This window comes from Amphiprion ocellaris, chromosome 15 (assembly GCF_022539595.1).
Source record: "Amphiprion ocellaris isolate individual 3 ecotype Okinawa chromosome 15, ASM2253959v1, whole genome shotgun sequence".
NCBI lineage: Eukaryota > Metazoa > Chordata > Actinopteri > Pomacentridae > Amphiprion > Amphiprion ocellaris.
Window position 1 is genome coordinate 22,462,015 of NC_072780.1, and position 17,089 is coordinate 22,479,103.

Sequence of the window (17,089 nt, forward strand, 5' to 3'; positions counted from 1 at the left end):
TGAGTGGATTCAATGCAGGGCTGGATCACTCCATGGACCATCATGAAGGCGGTCGCAGGTCATTTCAGTTTGATGGTCTGTCATGTTTATTTGAACCAGAGTTCATGAGACTCTGAGGATGGAGACAGAGGCAGACAGACAGCAGGACGTCCTAACAGACAGCAAACCTCTGGTGGTAATCCTGCACTCACTGCTCCGCTGCTGACTGACAAGGAAAATTGTTGCTGAAAAGAGTGGAGCCTGTTGATGGCAGACGTGTCCATGGAGTAATCCCAACTGTGCAATGAATCTGCAGCTTTGATAAACACTGCTGTCATGGTAATGGTGTTTCACACAACACAGGCCGGACCGAGTGCTCAGATCACCACACAGTAAGCTCATAGAAACAGACGCATCGTAGAACAAGTCATTTTTATGTGCTGAATATCCTGCTTACTACAACCTCTTTACCAATTACTTTCACTAAGCCGAACACCAGTCACAGTCTCACATACACACACAAACAAACCAGCATGCACTGATGAAAATACCAGCCGACCTAATGTGGAGTCAACAGGTGACCTGGTAAGCTGTCCTGAATGAAGATCCATATTTCTGTCAACAAAATGGTTGGTCCCTTTCCATTTTTATGTTTTTACTTTAACAGGATTCGCCTAAAAATCTATTATTTGGAAAATATAAGAAATGTGACAGGTTTAAAGGGCACTTTAAGTATTGATGTAGTGTTTGGATATGTTTAGTTGCCTTTAGTGACTGTTTTTATTGAGAAGTACTGTGAGCTAGCCTCTGTGCTAGTAGCTTCAGTAACTCGCAGTCTGTCATTTAGGATTTCACTCACTGGTCTTTGTGAAAAATGCAGTGTGTTCCTGGGCTTACTTCCCATACTTTTTGAAAAAAAATGGAATCCATTGCAACACTTGCTATATGAGATAATGAGACCTTTGTGATTTTAACAAAAGAACTAACTTTGTGTGCACAGAAAAACCTACAGCTCAAATGAAAAAAAACTACAATCAGCGGTGCTTGCATAGCACCATAACCTAGTTTAGTCCATCCATCCGTTATATATACAACAGTTAATCCTCATCAGGGTCGCGGAGGGCTACAGTCTATCCCAGCTGACTTAGGGTGAAGGCAGGGGACACCCTGGACAGGTCACCAGTCTATCACAGGGCTACATATAGAGACAAGCAATCACACTCACGGACAGTCTAGAGTTACCAATTAACCTCAGCATGTTTTTGGACTGTGGGAGGAAGTCGGAGTACCCGGAGAAAACCTATGCATACACAGGGGGAACGTGCAAACTCCATGCAGACAGATCCTGGAAGACCGGGACGTGAACCGGGAATCTTCTAGCTGCAAGGCGACAGTGCTAACCACCAAGCTGCTATGCTAGAAAAAGAAAAGGCCTCAATGAACGTGAACACGCATGAAAAATAGGGCTGATTTTTAGGGCTGGCCCGAATAGCAGTGGTGTGGGACAAGACAAATATTGATCGTGCGACATCATCCGAAGGTGGGGGTCACATTGCATGGTGCATGTGTACGTTATGTACGTATACCAAATCGGGAACCTAAATATGTAGCGGGCCCAAAGAAACACCCCCAAAAACTAATTAATAGTTCCTTGTATCATTTTTGCTAAATCAAGAGAAGTCTGTAGCGTTCGATGTGTAGTAGGATCGCAATGATGTGATCGTCAGCAGGCAGCTGATGTAGTGTTCACTTGTTGTTATAGTTACAGTGACGCCGGGCCGCTATCTCACAATGATAGAGAAATCTTTAACAAGTCCGTAGATCCAGACTATAAGCCGCTTCACTGCCAAAATCTAATCAGTTGGTCCTTGTGACATTTCTGACATTCCCTTCATCCGTTTTTGAGCAATGTTGCTAACAGGCACACAAACCAACGCAGATTGTCACATTACTCTGCCACATTCCTTGGCAGAGTAATGAAATGGAGGATATAGGCTAAAATGGACATCAACGTATCATTATATATCTAGTGAAAAATATATTTCCGATATTTTCAGAACACAGATAATTGGTTGCAGACTACTTCCTTTAAGTGTTGGAGAAAATGAGGACCTCAAATTAACTACAACACCCACATTTTTTTGTTTATGTCCAAAATTATGCATTTATTGGTAGAATGTATTTTACGCCCTTTAAGAGGCTTTCCACAACGATGAAGATCTAAAAGCAGTTCTTTTAGCTGCTGATTAAGACATCAAGAAATAATTCCAACACAAAACGTATTTTCAGCTGTCACTGTTCCATTTCTCTTTCTTAGTGGATTAAACACGTGAAACCTGTTGAAAAATGAGCTTTTCATGTGTCGGGTTTATATTTTTCCACTTTGGACAGAGCCAGGTGCAAATAAGAAAGCAAATAAGTCTATTTTCAAAGATGTAGAATTATTCCTTTGAAACATTGTTTCTTGCTTCATGACTCACTAAATCATGTAATAAAAAACTCTCTAGACAGGTGGAGTCACTGTTCAATATATCAATCAACAATCCTCCACCCATGAAGGCACAATTCCTCAGCCACAGCATCATGTGATGAATTAATTTGGTGTTCGCCTGGTTGATGAGGGTCATATTATCCATCAGTGCTGGAAGTTTTTATGTGCGAAGAGGACAGAATTAGTTATGCAATTATTCATGCAAATAGGCTCTTATTCAGCGTCATTAGAGTGAAAATTAAGATTTTTCAGCATTCAAGACTTTCTCACACACCCTTGCTCTCTCTGTCTCTCTCATAGTCCTGATGTGATTAAAAGATTTTTATGACTCAGTGCTCTAGCAGAGCAGAAATAATGTTATTGAAACTGTAAAACAAAAAAGAGAAAATACCTGACAGAAATCCTTTACTTCTCCTTTGCTCGCATGACTTGGTTCTTTTCAGCTGAAAATGGCAACTGTTTTTCATCAGTGTTTTCAAGGACAGAGTTCCTTTTTTATGCTGTTTCTAGGATCACTCATAAACTACACCAAAAAACTGTAGACTAACAAGATTATACATACAAGATAACGCATAAGATTCAAGATTTTGTATTTTTCAGTGTAATAGATGATAGGAATTTGGGCTGGTGAGCTCATACTGTATGATGCAACATTTTCTGTTACAGTGCCACCAACACCGATCGCACCTCCTCAGCTCTTGCGGGCAGGTCCCACCTATTTGATCATCCAGCTCAACACCAACTCCATTGTGGGGGACGGACCGGTCATTCGTCGTGAAATCCAGTACCGGGCCAGCCAGTCCACTTGGACAGAAACTCACGGTGTGGGCTCGCTTACCTATAAGGTTTGGCACTTGGAGCCTGACACAGAGTACCGCATCAGCGTCCTGCTCACCCGGCCCGGAGATGGAGGCACCGGAGCACCAGGACCCCCGCTGATCAGCAGGACAAAGTGTGCAGGTGAGTCAGACCTAACATCAAATTCTAGACACGCAGGGAAAGAGCTGCTCTGGCAACCAGAATCCATCTCGTTGGTGGGGATAAACTCAGTGGGTGGGACTTTAAGCCTAGTGATAAAGGTGGGAGAGAAGGAACCTCATATTAGAAAGCCTAGAGTTTTATCTACAACCAAATGAAGCCGTTAAATCTACTTAAAATGACTTTAAGATCTAATTAGAGCTAGAAATCTTGAAGAATTTCATTACTGGTGGTATTTTCTTTATACCTGTTTAGTCTACAGAGTGTTGAACTAAACAGTTAATTGAGTGTCAACAAGTACAGAAAAATCTCTTTCTCAGTTTCTCAAGGCTCAAAGTGACATCTTCAAATGTCTTGTTGGCTGATCAACAGTTCAAATCTCACAAGAGGTTGAATATGCCATTATACATAACAGAGAAAAGCAAGAAATTCCAACTTTACGAATCTGGAAATATTGAATGTTTTTCAGTATTGTGCTTGAAATATAACCTTTGCTTTTGCATTTGCATGTTTTGATGCAAATCTTCTTCAGACTCAAAACTCAGGTTGGAATTTAGGACACACTGGTACATTTTGCAGCGAACAGCCTTCGATGCTCATAGTGCCCCTTCTATCAAACATGTTTCTGAAAGACTGTGACTTTTCACATGACATAGCAGTTGGTTACAAGTTGGATATCAGTTTTCCTAAGGTGTGGGCCATGTAGATGCAACTACTTTAATTACTGTCTTTCAGTAATGAATTATTAAGGTGTGGATGATGGACCCTGTACAGTCGGCTATCATAACAAGCACCATTTGTTGTCCTGGCATGTGTACAGACAGCCCCTGCAAATACAAAGTTTGGAATTAATACGGATGAGTTAATACGGGGGCAGTGGTGGCGCAACGGTTACGTCTCTGGACTACTAATCAGAAGGTCAGAGGTTCAAACCCTGATGCGGCCACTGTTGGGCCCTCGTGGACTTGGGTGGACGGTGAACTTTCCGTCGTGTAGTCTTTTGACACAAGGACGCCGATACAATGAATTGGCTTTTATGCTTCCATGATAGCACTGTCTGTTGTGAATTCAAGGTCAGAGTACGTAGAGTGTTGCAAATAGCGAAGACAGAGGGTAGTTCTCACAGTGTAAAAAGAAATTATTTTTTTTAAAAACAGGCTAAAAGGTGAAGCCCACTCAACTCACCTGCAACAGCAACAAATTTTCCGATACGTTTGTGTATGAGTCAATACTACACTACACACTAAAAACACATTTAAAACATTACAACTGGCCTTGCCCAAACTTTGTATAAAGTGCTAGTTAGTATATGTTAGAAGATATTGCCAAAAAGCTGAACTAAGATGTGAATTCATGATGAACATTACACAGCATCAGCATGTTAACATTGTTACCATGTGCCACTAAATGAGATTGAACTGTTACCTACACATGACTTTTGATGAGTTGCTGTGACATTTACAGCACCAGCAAAATAAACAAACACAAGACTGGTTGGTCATTTAAGTAGTTCATAGATACAGAAAACAGTTATTGGTATCTGCGCCTTGCTTTGATGCTTTGGGATCCATCCTGTTTCTGAGCTACAGCTGGGAGCTGCATCAGACCATTGTGACGCATCACTTAACAATTTGTGGCTTGCCTGCAGCTACTGAGAACAAAAGGTGTGCATGTTGTCACTGCATCATGGAAGGTGTCTGATGCTTGCTATTCATCCCAGGCTTACCTGCAATGAAAACACATATTTATCTGAGAATCAAATTATACTTGCATCTGTACTCATTTGCATGCAAGACAAGGATTGCTGGAGTTCTGTGAAAAACAACAGATAACGTGTGAAGATTCACAGTTGAATCACCACACCCTTGGGGTAAAGGCTGGTCTGAGCCCAGCTGGAGATGACAATTTAGCTCAAGAGCTTGTGTAGTATTAAAGTTCCGCTTCGCTATTTCACGTTTTGCAAGCAGAGGGCAGGGTCTTCTGACTACCTTTGATCTGTGTTTTAGCCGCAGCACTGCTCATCTGGGTGAAAAAGACACCCCGTCGCTCTGTCAAGTAGATGGCATGACGTCCCTGTCACCTGCCACACTCTTTGATCCGCTCCTGTCAGTGTCTTCCACTCACCCACCTCCTGTCGACCCCCATTGCTCAGATCTGAAACTTTATCCCCAGGGAGAAAGCGGCAGACAGCAGAAGCCCCATGACACCAAACTCTGGATGAATTTGTCTTCCTAATGTATCACGGAGACCAATTTCCTTTTGCGGAGAGACTCTTCTTTTTGGACAGTCGTCGAGTGTGACATTTCATACTAACTGGTGCAGAGGATTTCAATCCCATGGGGCCATTGTTGAGGATGGCCAGCCACAGAGGCTCAGTTCAAATGCTAAATGAATGATGTGCCCATTTGCTTTTTCCCTGGCTTTTTTGCTTTTTGTATGGCTGCAAAACGGCAATGTTGGCATGAATGCAGATGTGCAAGGTACTACAGCATTCATATTTCCATCCTTCACTTGATGAAATCACTATGTATCAATGTTTTATTTGCAGAAAAATGAGATAACCATATTGAGGAAAAAAAAAAAGAGATATATATATATATATATATATATATATATATATCTTTCAGTTTGTCCCAAAGTTCAAATTTGCTTACAGTGAAGTGCCTGCAAGCTCATGTTATAATAAACTGGAATTATCCTGCAAGTGCTGAGACAAGTCAATTTTCACCTCAGTCACTACATCCCTCAAATAAACGAAAAAGAAAAAACATCTCAGAATTCAGCCCATCTTGGAGTCACACTGATGTAACTACTTCTGCATTCTTTATAATGTTCGGTGGTGCATGACGTTGCAGATATGTCATTTTGGCAGTAATGACAGCATTTGTACTAGCTACATTCCATTATGCATGTTTTCATGTCAACCAGCTGTCCTGCAGTTTGTCAGTCACGTTAATTAAATAGCCATAAAATAAACTAATGGTTTACACAAATCATGTTTACAATAGGCTGTTTACATGTCCTGGATTGATGCATGTCAGGATAGGTGTTTGCTTAGTTTGCTAAGTTCTATTCCTTTTGCTAAGCCAAACTTTTCTCCTACCATTATGTCAAACGGAACTGCAAGCTACAGAACATCATCATTATTTTAACATTAGAGGTTACATTTCAAGAAATCAATACCTGGAGAATCTCATTAAAAAGTACGAGTGTCAACAGTCCATATCCCATGTGTTTCAGTTAGTATGAGGGTGTGCACTGAGAGTCCGTCACCATTTTCACTTTGCTCATGGCAGGAGGGACAGGCCTCAGTGGCAGCTCACTGAGGCAGCTGGTAAAGACGAGGAGGATGAGATGAAATGTGCAGATCCACGGGGACTGTCCTGCATTCATCTTTTCCTCTTCTTCTTGTCTGGCCTCCTTATCTCTTCTTTACTCCTTTTGTCTCTGGCTAATCCGTCTGATTAGCCTAATCAAGCTGAATGTCGGTTTGGGGCAGGATTGGTTGGGGACAAGCGGGTGCAGAGGACAGAACAGAGTCTGCAGCATTGCTGCTATAATGATGAGTAATGGTGTCTGGAGCAGAAAGTGAACATTCAGTCAGCGAGCTTCTGGTGACAGGCCTGGTTTTAGCAGGATTACAGGGCTGATACTGTTAAATAAAAAAAAGGTATGATGTAAAGTCACGTATTCTCAATCCCCTTTTGACATGACGGGCATGATACAATTTTATGGAAGGAAATTATTCCTTTGTGATTGATTTGTGCTATTCCATAGAGAGGGTGGGCTTGTATCAGCTGTCAGAATGCAAACCAGTACAGCTCGGTACATTTGATGCTTTTGGGAAGAACAAACATCTGTCAAATCAGCAAGGTCTCTAAGGACAATTCCTTCTCTGTCTCGTCTCTGTCCCCTCAGAACTGATGTATCCTCCATGACATTGCTTTATTCATTTACATAGCAGCTTCTGATCTATGTTTAGTGAACCAGCTGGGCTGTAACTGTTTCTTCCACAGTTCAGCCCCCAAACAATCTTCAGCTCTACACTGCATAGCGATGTCATGCTGAAGGCATTGCCTTCATCTGGGTTGTCTCTGCAGGACTATTTTGGTTCCAGGCCAGCCTTGTAGGACCCCTGTGTGCTTGAAACTAGACATTCTGCATGACAGCGACGTAGAGACCTGGAATCACATCATTCGCACATGACAGCAGTAATTAGGCTTTTTCTGCTCTCACATGATTCTCTGTTTAGGCTGTGAAGTGATCTCCTGCTGATCATGATTTGAAGCGTTTTAAATGTAGAATGCTGTGCTATATATTGTTTCCCTTACGTCACCCCTTTGTAACCTCGAAGTCTAAATTTATGAAGTTAGCTGCAACTGTTGCTCTCTACTTTTCTTCATCAGTGTTACTCTTTTAAGTTGCACTGTTGTAGGGTTTTAGGTAAAAATAAATACACTCATCAGCATAAATCATAAAACTGTGTGCCTCAGTAACTGGAAAAGAACTCATAATGGTTTTCCATCCATGCATCCATTTCTTTCTTTTTTTTTTTTGTAATCAGCATCTAGTGGCGGGAAAGTAGCCACTTGAGATTTCCCGGCTATTTTCATTTTAGGGATCCCAAAGCCTTCATCCAGCATGTTCCACCCTCAAGTCTCCTCTAAACTGGACAAGTCCAAAAATATCTCTAAGGAAGCATTTAAGAGTGACCCAAACTCCAAGTCTGAACCTCTGCAATAGACTGTATGGAAAGTACAAGAAAAATGTCTTCCATGATCCTTCCAGACGTTTGGAAATCCTCTTCTTTACCTTCACGCTCAGGATGATGGTGAAGCAGCATGAAAAGTTTTAACCTGCTTATATCAGTGTATTACTTCTATTGGTCAAAGCCGTTGTTCGCCAAGGTTTTCGTTCTTTCACACTGGATTTACTGAGACAGTAGTTCACTAAAAAATCACCTCCTTGATTGGTATTACTCACTACATGCCTTCTGTCTGTAAAGCAGACCTCAGAGGTGGGATTTCAATGTCACCAAGCTCTCAGAAGAAATAATCACAAAGAAATGACAGCAATAGTGACCACAAAACATTTGCTTTGGCCAACAACATCTAAGATCTGTTTGTATTAATTAAAGTATTACGTGTGAAATGACATTATTGTAACCCTTGCAATGTATCTATATATTAAAACATCAGAAGGCAATAAACATGCTCTCAGTAAACAACACAGAGATGAGACAGACCAAAGAAAGAGAGATGGACAGATGGAGCAGGTGGAGGTGGAGATGTAATTAGTATAGATGTTACCGTCTGACGCTCACAATCGGGCCAAAAGTCAATTAATGCTGCTACATTGTGCTATAACTCACAGGCAGCATATAATCATTTGAGTGTGGAAGTTCCTCTTTGACCTTGTGATCAGCAAGTGTAACAAAATCATCTCAGCTCATGGTCCACTTACTAGCTCTTTTGGTTCATTTGACCACATCTCATGGTCTCCTTTCACAAACGCAATGTATATAGTGTGATATAACTCAGTAGTTTGGAGCAGTGGCACTTCTAGAATCCCTCAGTTAAAAATGAAGTTATTTTACCCTGTTAACATGTCCATGTTTGTTTGTGTATTTTTAATTTTTTTTTGATATGCTACAAGATGGATCATGAGCAAAATAAGCAGTCGCGCCATGAAATTCCTAATGACAGTCTTCAATGCATGAATTTAGACTTCTGGAATTTCACATGAAACGCACCAGTTCTGTCAATCTGCAGGGTGGGGCTTTCTGTATCATTTTTCTTCTTCAGAATCAGTTTCTGATTGCAACATAAATTACTTCAATAGAGAGCTGGAGGACTTTATAGATCTGCACATTTTCAAGGAAGCAGTGCTGTCGAGTTACTTCCAAGCCATTTTAAGACTGCAAGGAGGTTTTATATAGCTGGAGAAGCCCCTGAATGTTTGTATCATTTTGGAATGTAGTTAGAATGACGTTTTCTTGCAGTGTTTATACCCTGTTGTGTGCATTGTTCAACATTAAAGATGGAGTTTAAAAGATTAAGTTTAAATACATAGCAGCAGATATTGCCTACATTGTGCATGCCAGATGTTGGTGACTTTTAAGGTCACTGAACCACGAGAAATGCAATTTTCTTCACTTCATTTGTGTAAAATCTTGAATGACGATAGAGCTTTAACATCAGTGACTTCACTTTACAAATGTGCTGATTCTGAATCTCTAAAATGTGCCGGATTTGTTCAAACTTAGCTCTGGCTTAAAGGATGGTTGAGGAACAAAGGCTTCCTCACAGTTATTCTTCTTCCCTTTGGTATATTTGGAGGAGCTTTCAAATATGAGCTCAGTGTTTGTACTTAATGAGTAAGATTTCTGCTTTGCGTCTTTTTCAGAGCCCATGCGTGCCTTGCGGGGGCTGACAGCCACAGAGATCCAGCCAAGGCAGCTGGCCCTTCAGTGGGAGCCACTAGGCTACAACCTAACCCGCTGTCACACCTACACTTTGTCTCTGTGCTACCGCTACTCCATGCCGACAGGGGGCAGCGGAGGGAACAACGCCACCGTCAGAGAGTGCCTGTCCGTGGACCGAAACACTTCCCACTTCACCCTGAGAGACCTGCCACCTTTTCGTGCCGTCCATGTCCGGCTGGCTCTGGCCAATCCCGAAGGCAAGAAGGAGAGCAGAGAGGTCACCTTCCAGACTGAGGAGGACAGTGAGTGGGAATTTTCATTTTACTTGGGCGCACTAGCACAAAAAAAGATGCAAATGTTTGCTGAAATGGCATGCATTTGTTACCTGCAACATCATTACTGAGGATTTGGATGTTTTTTATGCATGCACTAAAGCCCTTTATTGTCACAGTTACTCAGCTCTTGCTTCAGAATTTGTAGTTGCTCCTTCATGCTCAAATAATTATTGTGCACTGCTTACACAAATCCATGCCTTTAGTCATCCAGTACCAGCAAAAAACACAAATATTGACTCACAAAATAAGCAGGATCAGCATAACTAAATAGAAGATCAGCCTTTTAAATGGAGACCTGTGAAACATTAATCAGCTCGGGCTGTGGCCGGTAGCAAAATGGTAAAATGATTTTGCTTATCTGTGTATTAATATTTTCCTGTGTACATCAGCAGATGAAGCACATTCTAATGCAAATTCCCAGAGAGTGGAAGAACAGAAGGTCAAACACTTATTGTTATGTCGAAAAAACGAGATTTTTCACCGCAACTGAATGTCACTCAGAGATTTTCTTGACCCGCAGGACACAGTCAGATGAAATGATGTTTATGATATGCAACTGGCAGATTTTTCTCTTAATGCATCTTTAAAATGCATTTGAACATCTGCTAAAAATGTGGTATTGATTTACATTAATTAATTAAAGCCACACTTTAAAACACCAAGCAGTGCAGAAGATGTGAAAAGAACAGATAGCGCTCATAATTATCTACTCCTACACATTTCTGTCTTGAAGGCACAAGGATGTGCATTTACATAAAATGGAACATCATACAGAATGCAGCATGGTGTTGTAATTTGATTTATTAGAGTTGAATGTTGAGAAAGTGATAAGTTAAAACACATATGCCAGAAAAACAAACTGATTGTTTTTCCCCTCCTTCTTTACTTGATATTTGGAATGTCAGCTCCAATGGAAAGTTTTGCTTTTGAGCCACTGAATGCCAGTCTGACAGTCTGACAGTCCCCAATCCCCCTGTCACAAGGAGAGCCGCCATCACCTTCACAACTACAGTAATTGAGCTGCAGCCGGTGACAGTTCCTCCTGCCCGTTTCCTATTGGGCTCAACAATCAAAAAGTGGCGTAGTGCTTTTCTTGCATTGTGTCTCTGCTGCTCACAGGAAGCAGATTTGGCTGTCAAGATTCATGGATGCAGCAGGAGTTTCTTCTACTCTGCTTTGTCTACCTCAGCTTCAGCTTCTGTTATAAAAGAAACATGCGGAATCCAGAGAAGTTTGATATTGCCGGTCACAGCTGACACACAAACAGGAGGTGCCCTCCCCATTACCTTTTTAGAAACAAAGTCGCTGGTAGTTCATTTTATTCAAGTTTGGAAAACATTAGAATTACAGCACACTCTGCTGTTCAAGTTCCAGACCAAAACAGTTAAACACCTGTACTGTAAGAATTGTACAATCTAGCACAAAAGTCAAGATGTGATTTACAATAAAGTAGCAAACAGTGTGAACAGAATGACTAACAGTGAGGGTTGGCGTACAAGTGAAAATCAGCCCCATACCACCACCCACACAGCCCACGTTCCACAAGAATTCCGCACTAAGCAGGACTTAATTTTTTGAAACTGACTGTGATTTTTTGCAGAAAGATTCTCAAAACATAAATCTCACCTCAATGTTATGTAAGAAGAATAATCATCAGAATATTCATCCATCCATCAGCTTCCTCCACTTTATCCTGCAGAGAGGTAGGACACACCCTGGGCAGATAGTCAGTCCATCGCAGGATTTACACATTCCACAGAAACAAAGTCCCCATTTGGCCAACAGGTTCAAACCCAGAACCTTCTTGCTGTGAAGCATTAGTGCTAACTACTGCAGCACCACACCACCCTCATCAGAATTTATCTAGCATAATGCTGTAATTGATGCTGTAATTGAGGGCTGTCATCTGGGGCCAGGTGGTGAATTTTTACTTTGAGGTCACATCATGGACCTTTGTTGGTACCAGATTTTGACAAGGAAGAAGAAGGCATTAAAAAAACAAGATAATATCTTTGTGCTTGCTTAATCAATTTTGGAGTACAATGCTGAATCAATGCAGTGCTGTCTTGTCATATTTTCTCTATTGATGCCTCTCAGCTGTGCCCCCATTTGTATTTCCTCTACCTAAAGTGGATTAGATAATCAGGATATAAATAATTTGTTATGATTGTCTGACTGGTGATCTATCCCATTGTATTCTAACATAGCATAATGTTGCAATTTACTTGATGAATATAATGCTGTCATAACGGCTAGCTTTTATTACGGTATGAACTCGGATAATAAAGCTCATCTGGAGTAATTGTGGGATACATGGAATCAATGATCAAGAAGATTTCATAGTACCAGAAATTTCTCAGCTCAGTGTACATAGTTCAATCACATAGAAAAGTAGACAGTCATAACAATAAAACAAACAATAAAAGAGTACAAATAGTAAACATTCACATTGTTAAAAGCACAGTATGTGAATATGTGTATGGTCCCAAGGGGGCAGTAATGGCTGAAGGGATTGAAGGTTAGTGGGGGATTTTTGACTAAAAAATAAACTTGTGGAAAAAGACAGTTTTGTGCATCATCTGAGACAGTATTACGTAGTTCAGGTTGTTATTCTGAGCGTCACCTCCTGTATCTTCCTGGGGGTACCTACATTTTAGAAAATTGATATAGATGGAAACATGAATCATCCAAAGCAGATGTAGTCAGGTTTATTTTGAAGCAATCTGATGTTAGCACCTCAAACTATGTGACTGTGTTTTAATCCACAGTGTCTCTTCATCCATCCAATCATCAGTCACTAACCATGGAAACAGCAAGATTTTTAAAAACTTATCTGATGATGATAACTATGTGATATAATTAGGTTTTATTCAGGATCAGTTTAGAGCTCTTTTTTAAAGTTATTTTTGTGGGCCTTTTTAGCCTTTACTACAGAGGACAGTGGAGAGAGAGACAGGAAACATGGGGAGAAGAATGAGGGAAAGACATACAGCAAATGGCTATGGGTCAGACTCGAACCCCTGGCCACTGTGTTGGAGACTATAACCCCTGTTTATGGGGCATCCACTCAACCTGTTGAGCTACCCAGGCAACACATTAAGAGCTTTTTTTAGTTCCCATTCTATGACATGTAAATACGAAAGAACTCCAGTCATCCAATGTTCTAATTCAGCACCATATCTAACAAACCACTGGGGTCTCTTGAAAAATAATGTATTCTCAGGACTAAGTAAACTGCCCAGCTCATCATATGTGAAACAGCAAGATGTACTCCTTTAAGAAGATGCATCTCATTAAACCAAAAAATGCAGAGAGATATTCAGGCAGCTCACAGGTTGGATTACCTTAGTGTTTCTCTGTCAGTAAGGTGCTAAAAGAAGAAAAATCGACTGTCATCCTCCAAGACATAGTGCTCTGTTATCCACAGTAGAAGCCAGAATCTCAATTCATCCTGAGGGCTGGAATCACGTCGGTCCACAGTTTCCTTTCATCACCCTGCTTCTGCTCTGTCTCTGTGTTCCCGCTCTGTCCTCCTTCTCCATCCCTCCTTGGCCCTGTGCCTTTTCGCTTTGTCAAAGGTGTTTTTACCTCCTGGCATGCCTGCGCAGGAGTCCATTAACTTGAGACCCGAGTGGAGTGTTTGTTTCAGAGGAGGTTGTATTTCTCTCCCGCTGTAGTTCCTGGCGGTATCGCTCCAGAGTCTCTGACCTTCACCCCGCTCGATGACATGATCTTCCTCAAGTGGGAGGAGCCCATAGAGCCAAATGGTCTCATCACGCAGTACGAGGTAGGATACCTTGTTTTCTCACAAAAAAATCTACAGTCCACAACAATGTGGCTGCCTTCACATCACACACTAATCCTCTCCAGGTGTAGAATGTTATTTTTCTATCACCTTTTTTTTTTTTTTTTAATCCATTTTATCCTCCTTCAGTACAACGACTCAAAACAAGGCTAATTCTCCTCTGCTAGCTCTAAAGAATGCCCTGCTCCACCTCTTTGATTTCCTTCTGGGCTGTTTTTCCTGTTTCTTGCCCTGATGCTGGTAGCACACATGAGGCTGAGCCACTAGAGTAGGTAGGACCCACTTTTCACAGTTTATCGGATTTACTGTACATGTTCGTATGGTAATGAAGCTGAGGCACAGACTTCAGGCTGTAATTACATGGGGGACAACCATTCTAATTACTTATTTGCCTAAGAGATGCCTCCACAAGGGGGCAACTTTAAATGTTTCTAATTAATTATTGATGGCCCCGTATCAACTGTAGACCTTTGTAGCTTGGTCTTTGGAGTTTTTTTTTTTTTTTTCTGTAAGTAGATGTGAAGACCCACTATAGCCCTAACACATGGTCACCCAATAGGGAGAGAAAGCTAGTTTCCATTCATAAGCTGAAGCCTGAGAAGTGAGGAACTAGGCAGAGAAATGAGTAATGCTGTAACCTCAGTCCGCATACAGATGAAGTGCCTTACTGCTCACCTGCAAACCACTAGTGCTGTGGACTGAATTTTTTATGCCGTTACCAAAATCTGAAAACAAAACATTGGCCGTTATTTGTGTGTTACCATCACGAGACAAAACGTGGTTAATCCTCTTAAATATTCATAAAATGTCCAGACTTCAAGATCATTTTTCAGTATTTAAATAAGAAGAGTGGCTTGAGTTGTCAAAATGTTCAGTAAATTTGAAACAGAGCACTTGTGCTAGCAGCTGTGATTATTGTTTGTCAGTCATCTACTCTGTAGCACATATGAACGAGCCAGTTTTCACCTTGTGTTTTTTTTTGCGCATTCTGTAGTGAATGTTTTTTTTTTTTCAAATCTGTGTTCATTTGAACCCAGTAGCCAGTGTACCATATCTACAGACCTTAGTTGTTGACCAGAAACAGACAGGACTACCCCCAGTCTAACATTATGGACACTATTTCTAAAAGGAAATAGTTTTATGATCTTACTCATCAATCTGGTTAAGGTTTGGTTGGTTCAGAGTTCAGAAACAAGCCAAAATAACAAACCACAGTCATGGTTAAAAGAAACCCATGTTGACTGTTGCTAGAAAAATGAAACAGGTCCCAAGTAATAGTCTGGTGTTGTGTTTATCTGTCTATTGACCCTTACCACCTCCCTCTGCTGACTATAAAAGAAGCTGAGTCTGATTATTGAAAGATTCATTCATAATGAAAAAGGAACAATTCAAAAACTAAACAAAGTAGGAGCAATCATCCTGTCCCCCAGAAGCCATGACCCCCTGAGTTCTAATCAATAACACACTGTATAAAGTATGCCACCAATAATGACATGTCATTTTGATAAATACAGAGGTTTAGCTCTGAGTTTTGTCCCAGCATGCACTGAGGGAGAGGGTAGGACATACATTACCATTCAAAAGTTTGGGGTCACTTAGAAATGTCTTTATTTTTGAAAGAAAGGCATTTTTCAATGAAAATAACATTAAATCAATCAGAAATCCAGTCTAGACATTGTTAATGTGGTAAATGACTATTCTAGCTGGAAACAGCTGATTTTTAATGGAATATCTACATAGGGGTACAGAGGAACATTTCCAGCAACCATCACTCCTGTGTTCTAATGCTACATTGTGTTAGCTAATCGTGGTGAAAAGCTCATTGATGATTAGAAAACCCTTGTGCAATTATGTTAGCACATGAATAAAAGTGTGAGTTTTCATGGAAAACATGAAATTGTCTGGGTGATCCCAAACTTTTTAAAAGTTAGTGTACAAACGGATAAACTGCACTCCTTTATCCTGTGGAAACAAACAGTAGCACCTGGAGGATGCGTGACCTCGTAGATTTAGGCCACACTGCAGAGTAAACTCTCCAGAAGTCAGGTGTTAGCAGATTCACACGCTCTAGAAACATTCTGTTGGAATGAAGACTGAGCAATTTTAGAACCAGCCTGGCTTATTTTTCAGTTTTATGAACCTCAGTTTACACACCTACACACATTCATCAAAGCAGTAACAACAACAACAACAAAAACATCATTCTGGTTTTAATTCTTATTTGTCACCTTCAGTATTTACTATTTTTACATTATGAGTTAATCCAGAAAGCTGTGTAAAACCAGGCCAACAGTGCTGTAGAATGAGGATATGACACAGAATCTACCCAGGTCTGATTATCGGTGCCTAACTGCAGCACAAGATTTATTAGATCTGCGCTGAGAGACGACATCTTTTCGCTGCAGTCCTAAGATTAATTGAGAGGCATTTCTCACGGGAGGGATTTTAAATAAAATGCCAATCTTTCAGGCAGAGTGAGTAGTAAGCTATAGGTTGTGTAAAGCTTTTAACAGATCCTCTATGGGCTCATACAGTACAGTCTGTTGTGGCCCAACAATGGCACCAATACTATGATGGCATTGCCCTATTTCAAACACATACTTGGTAAAGGACAAAAATCTAACTTACATTATTCTAAAGTAATTATCATGTTCTTTCATCCATATAATCAAAAGCTGTTAATGGGTCACATTTCTGTTTTACTATTCATGCTAGCAGTGTAGCTGTAGAGATGGTAATGATGGTTTGTCATGCAGTATACCACTGTGTTCCAGACATTACAGATATTCATGATCCCCAGTGAGAGCCAAATAACTTTGTTCATCCCCAGCACTTCCTCTAGCACATCTAAGTCTTACCATACCTTGTGAAACATCTCAGCATTTACATGACTGATTTGCACAGAAGGTTTGTATGACAGACAATGAATCCTTATGACTTTGGTGAGCCACTAATATTTACTTTTGTGGCACCATTAGATTGACCTTTTGTTTTTAAGTGAAATGATTCATTAACCGAAAGTTAGCTCTGACTTTTTTGTAACCCACAGGATGTATTGTGATCATTTAGATGACTCT

At 40.7% G+C, this 17,089-nt stretch overlaps 1 protein-coding gene across 3 annotated transcripts in view; it reads left to right on the forward strand.

Annotated features, from left to right (window-relative positions):
• Positions 1–17,089, forward strand: part of ptprua (protein tyrosine phosphatase receptor type Ua) — a 158,608-nt gene that overhangs the window by 79,491 nt on the left and 62,028 nt on the right. For all 3 annotated transcript variants that reach the window (XM_055018039.1, XM_055018040.1, XM_055018041.1), the window contains exons 6-8: positions 3,137–3,430; positions 9,854–10,174; positions 13,885–13,994. In XM_055018039.1, the coding sequence (XP_054874014.1) occupies positions 3,137–3,430; positions 9,854–10,174; positions 13,885–13,994 (725 nt within the window). The remainder of the gene's footprint in view (positions 1–3,136; positions 3,431–9,853; positions 10,175–13,884; positions 13,995–17,089) is intronic.